Here is a 10,012-nt window from a genome sequence, read left to right as displayed (position 1 = left end):
GGCTGCCTATCTGATACAAGCTTTGCCTCTCTTACCCAATCACAGGCTTCAAGAAGGTGGAGCCACAGCGTTAGGTCCTGCTGCTGCTGTTGCCATAGGAATGGCCTCTCAGCTTCCAGGGTCAAAGGTGTTATATGTTTTTAAGCCCTTCAAATAAAGGTTATTCATTTTACCAGAATGTAAGATGAGAATAACAGTTTAGGTTGAAGTTAACTGTGCTTTAACTCAAATGCAATTTATATTTTGTTTTATATCTAGTTTAGTTTTATATTTATATATGTTTTATATTTTATATTTGATATATGTTTCAATGAACAATTGTCAATTAGCCATCACAAATAGCCTAATTAAGACGGTAAAGCCCATGGTTGTCAGGTGCTGATCTGTACAGATGGCAGGGCTAACACTGACCTGGGGGACCTGGAGGCGGAGGACAAGGACTCCTGCACACTTGTCTCCTCCACCATCTTCTACAAGGACTTGGGAGAGTACGCCGCCAGCAAAGGGTTTGTTGAACACACCTAGTCATGCATGCCACACACCAAACTCAAAGCTGTTTAAATGGCTGTAATCAATTACTCAATATTTGGTCTAAGTCTGATATTCACTAAGATGAGTATGCTGATTAGCTGATTAGATGATCACTGTATATGTCTGTCTCTCGCCTCGTGTTTTCAGGGTGACCGTGTCAGTCATGTCTTTTGAGGGGACAGATTGCAGGTTGGATGAACTGGGTAGACTGGCAGACTGCACAGGAGGAGAGGTGTGTGTGTGTGTGTGTGTGTGTGTGTGTGTGTGTGTGTGTGTGTGTGTGTGTGTGTATCTCTCTGCCTGTTGATGCAGTGCAGATTTGTAAATTGATCTTTGATGAGAACATTCAGCACTACCTTTGAGAACAGATTTAACATATTATCTTGTTTGTATATTGTAGTTGTATATTTCTCTGTGTTCTATCTCAGGTGGTCATTTCCAGCCCTGAGAAGCTCTACAGTGCATTTCACAGAGTGATTGAGAACAGAACCAAGGCTACACACTGCACTGTCACTCTGCTGCTGCCCACCACACTGTAAGACTATGGGACTATACCAATACAAACCCAAAAGCATGCGCAAATGAATATTATGAGTGTGTGAATGAGAAAGAAAGAAAGAAAGAAAGAAAGAAAGAAAGAAAGGAAGGAAGGAAAGAAGATTTTGTATATCAAAATGATTGTGAGTGCATGGATTTCACTGTATGTGTGACTGTCTTCTTCAGATGTGTGAAAGGGGAAAGGGAGATGGGGCATTGTGTGGTCAGACAGGTTGGGAATGTGATGCCACATACTGAGCTCACTCTCCAGTTTGGACTGAGAGACCAGAAGGAACACAGCCAAGGTAAGCACACAGCCCAGGCAAGCACACAGTCCAGGTTAGCACACAGCCAGGGTAAGCAGTGGGTGATACAGACGGGAAAGGTATGTTTACTGAAAGCTAGTGAGCAAGATACTACATACTTAAAGGAGAATTCGGGCGATTTTTCTCATAGATCTCTGTTTCACTGAGTTGGCTGCAGCAGCTCAATCTAGGCAGCACCCTTTTCTTTCATTCCACTGACTTTTCCTTTGTTCCCTTTCAGTTCTCTTGTCTACAGGGAGTGTATGTATACAGCTTCAGGTGAAGTATAGGATGAGGGATGGACTGAGAATGCTCAGAGTCATCACCATGCACAAGGAGGTCACCACCAACAGGTGGTTAGGACAAACACAGAGTCCATGCATTCTGTGTTCATGTTCATGTACTCATGCCTATCAAATAAAATCAAGAGTAATGAAAAACTCTCTTTCTGTTCTCTCTTGCTCTTCCATTTTCTCTCTGTCACACTCTCCCTCTGTCTCTCTCTCTCTCACACACGCTCTCCTTCTCTGTCTCTCTCTTTCCCAGTTCTCTGGTTCTGTCCTCTGTCTCTCTCTCTGTGCTGCATCTGAACTCCGTTCAGAACAGTGCCGCTCTGGCAGTGAGGGGACGACTCCGGGATGCTCAGAAAGAGCAAGAGACGCAGGCAGAACTGATACAGCGAGCTGTGTGAGTGTGTTTTCCCTCTGCATATCTTTACAATATGCCAGTAAGACTGACAGCGGGGCTACACCAGGCGCGCAACTGAAGCGCTCTAATCATGGAGAATAGTTGCTGCAACAATTGGCTTCCATTATAATCAATACAACTGGATACAGCAGAGGTGAGAGTGCTGCATAACTTAAAAAATTAGACCAGTCACTCAGTTTCACTCAGTGAAAGGAGCGCTTCAGTAGTGGTCTTGTGTAGCCCGGCTGTAATGGTTGTGTATATAAATGTCAGGGTGTCTAAGATCACTCAGCGCTGATGCTGATTATGTTCTTGTGCAGTGAATTTCAACAGAATTCTGGATATGAACTGATATATCCTGAATGGGTGAAAGCCATGAACCCACTAAACAACATCTACAACTATACGCGGGTACACAGATGCATACACTGTCACAAATCTATTGCATTATTTTTGTTGATGAACCCAGTCCGCAGCAGTGCCAATCATATAGTGTACTGTGTAGTAATAGCCAAATTTGTCATTTTTTTAATAAAATATTCACAATGTGGTTAAAGGTCAAAGTTAATATTACTTTCATTTGCAGGGAAATCCAGTTTCATCCTTGAACTCAAAAGTAAGTTTTGAATTCTGAAATATGCATACACACAAAAACACTGAAATATAATAAATTACTAACTGTGAACCCTCCAATAAAGCTTGTTTTTCTTTTGTTCTCTCTCTCGCTCTCTCTCTTTCTTTCTTTCTCTCTTTCTAAATCCCCCCCTCTCACTCATGTTAGTCCCTGACTGATAAAGGAGCGGCCCTGCTCTTCGGACTGAAACATGGCAACAGGATGTCCATCACGCCCAGGGGCGGAGATAGAACCCTCTCTGATCAGTGAAATGGGTGATGCAACTGATCTGTTCTTGTTGTTAGAACCAGAAAAGTATTGGAAAACAGGCCATATAAATGCCATGGTTCACACATGGGTTTCACTACCCAGATGTGTGTTTGCTACATGAAATGTCTATGACAGTGTGCTGACTGGACAATGTCAGCAATCTGCAGCTGGCAGTGGACCGTCAGAGGGACATTGTGTGATTGTGTGCTGGCACACAAATGCTAGATCATGTAAAGTCATTCTTACTCAGACAGCACAACCCTCACTTCACACTGACCATGTATCTAATTTCCCCCCAAAATATTTCCTGTGTTCAATATGTTTATTTGGAAGTGCAATAAATATGATATCTGAACAATAACATGGTTGACTTTCTATTTATTTATGACTATGAGAATAATTGAATTTCTGTGTAGTGCTTTGCTCAAAACAATGAAACCATTTGGATTTGAAAATATTCTGACAAAGATATATCTATATCATATAACCAAAACCCTTACGTATAATCTATGGCCAAAACCATCCTTCACAATTCATGCCTTGCCCAGCAGATGGCTGCACAGCGACATGGTCTTCGTAAGCCATTGGTGAGTACTATCAGTGAAAATAGTTACTCGTCTTCATATGAATCAATCCAGTTTGCTCTTCAGTGCAAGATACTGCTGTTATTACACACAAACAAGCACAAGGTTACTTGACCCAATTATCAAAGGCAAGACCAACACAATCGGTCTTGGCGACACAATTATCAAGGGCAAGAGAATTTGACCAAATAGCCATTTCAGTCATATTGATTACAGTACTATATGAGACTGCATTGAGCCAATGGTGACAGAGATGCCACTAGAGAATGCCTGTTGTCTGCTGCTAACGATAACAGCTGCTTCCAGCATTTTGATGGTCATTTTCTGCACTAAAGTAAAGATACATACATGGAGATTCAGGGAGGAGGTTGATCAATCAGGAAACAGGCTTTAGAGAGAGAGGCTGACTTCACAGAGACAATTCACCTGCATCTCTTACTAAACAGAGAAAGAACCTAGTGTCCTACACACAGAGAGAGGAGTACCCCCCAGTCCAAACCCTACCACAGGGCAGTCACAAGGCTAATATAATAGTTTCTGGGTACTTGGACATTACTAACAATGGGAAGGTGTTGGGAAAGAGTCACACCTGGGAAGTAACATAGAAATAAACACCAAGTTTATTTGCTTCCAGAGTTTATTGAGAGCCAATTAGTGGCAGATCCACACAAACACTCACAACACTGTTCATGTGTCTGATGGAAGAGATTTTATTTTGTCACTACACACCTTTGGGCCCTGTGCAGGTGTGCATGAAGGTGTGTAGACCAGTTAGCCTACTAGACATCGCGTTGTGCCCTTTGCAGTTCTAGGGCCTTCTAGGGCCTTGAATTTTCTGTCCCAAGCGAAACATGGGCAGATTTCACTCCTGGCCTTTGCAGCAAGAGAGGAGCCCGGAGAACGCTGAGGCGATGCGAGACCTCAGTGATGGCCTCCTGCTCCTCTCTTTGGCAGCAGGTCTCTCCTCCACTGGTCTCTCCTCCACTGCAATAGAGAGCACATCACATGAGACAGGCCTATCTCTCATGACGAAACCTCAACAGTCAGACTGAATAATACGGTCTGACTGGAGAGAAAATGCTGCAGGTGAGACCTACCTGGTGCTGGAGAAGGAGCAACAGATCTCTAGACGGTGAAGAGATGGAGAGAAGATGGTAGTTACCATGGTGTTGCAGCAATAGACATATGAATGATGCATGACAAAAGTGACAATGTTCAATATTTGCTTACTTTAGATTTCCAGCGGAGTGTGAAAACCCTTCGGCGCCGAGTAGCTTTCACAGCCGAGGACTTCACATGTGCTGAGGCCTGATCAATTGACCAACGGGGAAAGAACACACTTTCATTACTACTGTATACTAGTATCGCAACACATGCCAAGACCATTTCTGACATGATCAGGTTGACTGGTGCAAAGCATGTTTTGGCTATCTCAGTCTCTCACTGAGAAAGATAAGCACAACTACATATCTTTACTTCAGGGGGGAATGGAAGGACGCCAGCCTTGCCCATTAAAATAACCTCACCTAGTAGTACAGATGGCTAGTGAAAGACCCTTGGTTTACCTCATTAGAACTCATAGCAATGGCTGCAACAGCCTCCTCGGACATGACGGCAAGGCAGGAGGACTCCCTTGATCTCTCAGAGAGAGGAGTGTTGGGATAGCAGGTTGAGCTACTGGGAGACCTGCTGATACTAATGGTGACACTGCTGCTTTCAGCTCTGCTGCTGATGATGCTGCATCTACTAATGCTGCTGCTGCTGCTGCTTCTACTAATGCTGCTGATACTGCTGCTTCTACTAATAATACTATTGCTGCTGCTTCTGCTGCAGCTTCTACTAATGCTGCTGCTGCTTTCAGCTCTGCTGCTGATGATGCTGCTTCTGCTGCTGCTCCTACTAATGCTGCTGATACTGCTGCCTCTACTAATACTATTGCTGCTGCTTCTGCTGCGGCTTGTACTAATGCTGCTGCTGCGGCTTTCAGCTCTGGTGCTGATGATGCTGCTTCTGCTGCTGCTTCTACTAATGCTGCTGCTGCGGCTTTCAGCTCTGCTGCTGATGATGCTGCTTCTGCTGCTGCTTCTACTAATGCTGCTGCTGCTGCTGCTGCTGCTTGTTCTGATGCAGCCTCTACGGATGCTGACTGTGTCTGACTGCTCAAATTTCAGTCCATCTGAGTCTTGGAGAGATGAGCAGAACCAGCTGATATTCTAAACATCAAATCTGGACAGCGATGCATGCTGCCAAATCACTAATGCTAGTAACTTCTGTCTAGCCTGGCAACAATTAATCTCTTTTTACATTTGGTTTTGCAGATAGAAAATGACCATGAGATCTATAATGGTGAAGAAAGCAAAAAGTCGCATATCACCTCTCTGTCTGTTTATCCTCTCCACCGCCTCATCCAGAAAGGCAGCCACATTCTCAGAGATGGCCTTGGTGAGTAGCGCCATCACCAACTCTCTGTCTGGCCCAGAGCCCTTTGGTAACGGTTAAGATTTAGTTCACACTGGTGGGTTGTAATGTTCAATAGATCCTAACCAAATTTACTTGATATATGGATATGCATAGAGAGTTCTTGTTTATCAACAATAATAGTGAGTTTCTTATGATGGTGTCATCTATTATAGACCAGTGTTCTAAATAATATTGAGAAGATTCTCATTATAATATATGGTAATCTGTTGTGTACCTGTGGAAGGATTGGCACCTCCTCCATTTCTGGCCATACTCTGGAGCTGTATTCCAGTTGTAAGTGGCTCGGAGCATTCATGAGTCTCTCCAGTAAGCATCTGGAGGACTCTAAAATGAAATGCTCCATGATCAGCGTCCTGAAGTCAGCAAATCCACATACCACACCGTCTGTGCTGGACTGCCTCTGACATCGCCTCATGTCAATCAGCAGGTCTGCTGTGCCCTCGATCAGGTCCAGGTAGGCTTCTCTTCTCGGAGACCGATGACGGTTAGTTCTCAGGGACTTGCAATAGTCCTGAGAACTGGCGTACAAGAACCTGTCCCAGATGGCATTCCCAGGAGCGATCGCCAGGAACACTGACGTTATCTCCAATGCCTTAGCAGTCACACATTTTTCCACTCTGATGCGAGTTCGTCTGTTTTTCCCCTGTCTCTTGGCGACCAGGAAGTGAGGATGTGGTGTGCTGGCTACCAAGAGGCGCTCCGTGTTCTCCAGCCACCAGTCTCCTCCTGCTTGGGGTCCATCGACGGCCCTCTCACTGTTCTCCGCAGTCTGCGGCCACCAGTCGCCTCTTGCCTGGAGTCCATCGGGGGCCCCCTCACTGCCAGGAGCAGGCTGCACCTGCAGCACAGGGTGGCGCCGTGGAGCAGCGGGAACTGGTTTCGGACAGGGTTCCATCCTCACGCACACCCTCAGAGCAGGCATGACGAAGTCCAGGGTGAGGAACGCAATGCACCTGATGAGCCGCTCCATGGCCCAGTCCAGCTCCTCATCAGTGAACTAGAGCCAGATCATAAAAATCATTGACTGATTCAACACATCACGGACATACCTCGGCCTCTATGCCTAGCCTACCCTACCCTAGCATGCTAACCTCTCTCCTCATCTATCATACATGCCATACTGTCATGCTATATGTAATTATGTTTCTATTTATAGTATATTCTGTGTCTAAATTATGTGTTATGTTTATTGTATGAATTGTGATGCAGACTTTGGCACACTGTACTGAAACCAAATTCCACAAACCTTAATGAAACAATCTATAGATAGTGCACAGTCTATCGGATTTTTTAAGGTAGGCCTGCTTCATTTGTAGACTATAAGGTTTTGGTCCAGTATTACAATTTTTTTTTTCTCAAACACACAAACTAAGAAGTAGACTTCTAAAAAGCCATATACAAGTCAACATTTAGACTTACTGCAACAATGAAAGCTGCTCTTATCATTTCCAGCTCCCTGAAACACAAAGCATATATAGCCAGCACATTAGACACATGATGGTATAGGCCTACTGATTAGATAAACTCATTAGTGAATATGTAAAGCTGACTCACTCTGCAGGAAACTGCTGGGTGAAAGAAAGCACATCGATTCTACAGATGTCCACATCTGGAATATCGTCAAAACATTGACGCACAATCTCCTGGAAAGACAATGCCCATGTTACAATTAGCGATATTTAACTGCCTGCATATTCAATTTGTGGTCATTAGCCATAGTCGCATCTACAATGGGCGATAAAACATTGCCCCCTTAAATTGCGCAATGAACCCACATCGGATTTAAGCAGTAAAGATTGTTTCATGTAGCCCTAGGCCTAATCTCGGAATGATCTGACTGGTTGCATTACTTGATAGGCTACGTTTCGCCTCGTCGAGCCTAGTCAGTGCAGCGAACCATAGACAGTGAAGTGGCGCACCTAAGCCTTGCAGATCAAACCATTTTCAAACAGATGAAAAAGTTGTATTCTTTTTAGTAACGACATCTACGCTACATACCCCAATTTGTCGAGTTCTCGAGATGAAATTCCATCGTTCATAAAATGACTTAAAATGCATGCAGTGATACGAAGTGAAGAGAGTAAATACAGGAGGCTACACTTGCTTTAATGCTACTATTTTTCACTTTACCTTACGTCACAGAGCTGGAAGAGTGATGTCATAAAGCACGCCATTTAAATGTCATGACAACAGCGGCCAGTGAACTCTCCGCTCTAAGATCTTATCAAGTCTGTTTGACTTCACTCTAGACATTTTGTGAATGAAGGCCCTAGGTCTATTTAGGCTAAATAATAAACTAAAGCAAAATGCCATGTGATACAAATCAGAGTATTTTAGGACACATTAAGGACACAGATCCATACACTAATGCTATTCTTGTTTTCATTCATTCACTCATTCATTCATTCATTCAGTCATTCATTCATTCATTCAATATATTCTCCGAAGTTCATTGAGGGTGTCCTTATTGTCAGTGATGCCGAGATTACAATAAAACTGTATCAAAATCAAAAGTAGGCAATAGTTCAAGTGAAATGTACAAATAAACTAAAAAAGCAACATTTAATGGGGATTTAAATGGTAGGCTACACATTAAAAAAAAGTTTGTAACTAGATAGCCTATGACTGTCGCTCAGTCCTGCACGTAGGCCTACATTCTCTCCGCAAAAATAAAATCACGCTCATAAATTTCCTCCATCCGGCCCATCCTACTCTTGCAACTTGTTTAGCCTAAGTGAGTGTAACGGCAGACCCACGATAATTACTCCCGGCCCCGTATCAAGGGTCAACAATGTTCTTTGGCCAATTAGCCACATTTTTCACGTAGTATCAGTAGGCTATTAGGCCTACTGATCTCCTAGAATCTCAGGAGCGTTTATAGTCTGCATTGTTTTGTAGCGAAATGTCTTATTCAGATGTTCAAAAATGTGCATCTACCTGCATTTTTTATTTTTATTTGATTATTTGTTTGCAAAAGTTAGTAGTAGGCTAGGCTAGCAGAAGAAGGAGAAGCCACCGAATTAGGCCTACCTCTGTAGATGGGCAATTCCATGCAAAGGTCATCCTTACCATGGAAAAAAAAGTTGTGCATACGCAAATAGAACTGTTGTTAAAATCTTCATTTAGGTCTATATGTTATTGTTTGTAACTGATCTGATTGAATTTGATGGAGAATGACACTCTTTTCACATCATACATATGGTGTGCAACCATACCAGAAACAACATTTTTCACATGGTAATATTATACATATTTAAAAAAGTGGATAAATGGACCCAAGGTTCAAACAAATATTGTCATTTGACAAATTCCACATTGACAAGGGAATGGTAGAGCAATGTCTATGCTCAGCTTGCCTTTAAGAGCATAACTCTTACATTTGTAAGGCTTTTGTTTTTAAGTCAGCAAGTTCCATGGCCATGTTTCATCCATAACGTTTTATAGGAAATGTTTATGCTACACATACAGTGTTGATGCGACAATGTCCATAGTGTCTGTGCAAAGCTGATTTATATCAATGTAAAGTGTGATGACCAAATTGTGCCCCTTTCTTACTTTTAAAACCTTTATTGCTGCGTTATGGATGTGACATTATGGGCGTTCCATTATGTAAATTTACAAGACTGGAGACTTTATTATACCTCAAAGCCGATAAAACATCTGTTCTGGTGGCATGTCAGTTTCAATGCATTTCACCTTAGTGTTTACAATTGACAAATTTCAAAGATTATTAGGTTGATCAAAACCACAGGGAGGCCTGCCTAAGCATTAGCAAAACAAACATAATATTAAAATACCTCCAGTGATTAGCCTAGCCATAGCCTATTTTCAAGTGGCCTAATAAAAATCTGAAAATCTGAGCGATTATCTTCCCGTAACTATCTTCCCGTCATACTGTTGTACAGTAATGGAGTATCGTGTTAGCAGCTAGCTGGTAAGATGGTTGACTTTGCAGCTGGAGTTAATAGCAACCTCCTTCTGTTGCAGATCTGTTCAGCTTGCCG

At 42.9% G+C, this 10,012-nt stretch overlaps 2 protein-coding genes across 2 annotated transcripts in view; one reads left to right on the top strand and one right to left on the bottom strand.

Annotated features, from left to right (window-relative positions):
* LOC125287067 (circularly permutated Ras protein 1-like) overlaps positions 1-3,304 on the top strand; it is a gene marked incomplete in the record, with an annotated part of 8,761 nt that extends 5,457 nt beyond the window's left edge. The window contains 9 exon segments of the mRNA XM_048232481.1: positions 376-506; positions 679-763; positions 960-1,066; positions 1,255-1,373; positions 1,615-1,726; positions 1,920-2,060; positions 2,381-2,471; positions 2,647-2,676; positions 2,842-3,304. Coding sequence (XP_048088438.1) covers positions 376-506; positions 679-763; positions 960-1,066; positions 1,255-1,373; positions 1,615-1,726; positions 1,920-2,060; positions 2,381-2,471; positions 2,647-2,676; positions 2,842-2,943 — 918 coding nt within the window.
* Positions 3,305-4,221: 917 nt separating this feature from the next.
* Positions 4,222-8,112, bottom strand: LOC125287663. Its single transcript, XM_048233616.1, has 8 exons — positions 8,007-8,112; positions 7,563-7,651; positions 7,428-7,464; positions 6,223-7,005; positions 5,902-6,010; positions 4,758-4,835; positions 4,625-4,652; positions 4,222-4,511 (listed from the first exon to the last, which is right to left on the bottom strand). Exons 1-6 carry the CDS (start codon positions 8,064-8,066, stop codon positions 4,759-4,761), a joined length of 1,155 nt encoding a protein of 384 aa, XP_048089573.1. The 5' UTR covers positions 8,067-8,112; the 3' UTR covers positions 4,222-4,511; positions 4,625-4,652; position 4,758.
* Positions 8,113-10,012: the final 1,900 nt, after the last annotated feature.

Source organism: Alosa alosa, chromosome 22 (assembly GCF_017589495.1).
Source record: "Alosa alosa isolate M-15738 ecotype Scorff River chromosome 22, AALO_Geno_1.1, whole genome shotgun sequence".
Classification (NCBI taxonomy): domain Eukaryota; kingdom Metazoa; phylum Chordata; class Actinopteri; order Clupeiformes; family Clupeidae; genus Alosa; species Alosa alosa.
The sequence above is the reverse complement of the archived record's forward strand: the minus strand, read 5'-3'. Positions and strand labels throughout refer to the sequence as shown.

Excerpts from the sequence above, each read along its gene's own strand:
- LOC125287663 (XM_048233616.1), bottom strand. The coding sequence starts at position 8,066 with ATGCATTTTAAGTCATTTTATGAACGATGGAATTTCATCTCGAGAACT. Across the intron at positions 7,465-7,562 it reads ACCCAGCAGTTTCCTGCAGA|GGAGCTGGAAATGATAAGAG; the intron begins GTGAGTCAGCTT and ends TTTGTGTTTCAG. Across the intron at positions 4,836-5,901 it reads GAGGATAAACAGACAGAGAG|GCCTCAGCACATGTGAAGTC; the intron begins GTGATATGCGAC and ends TCAATTGATCAG.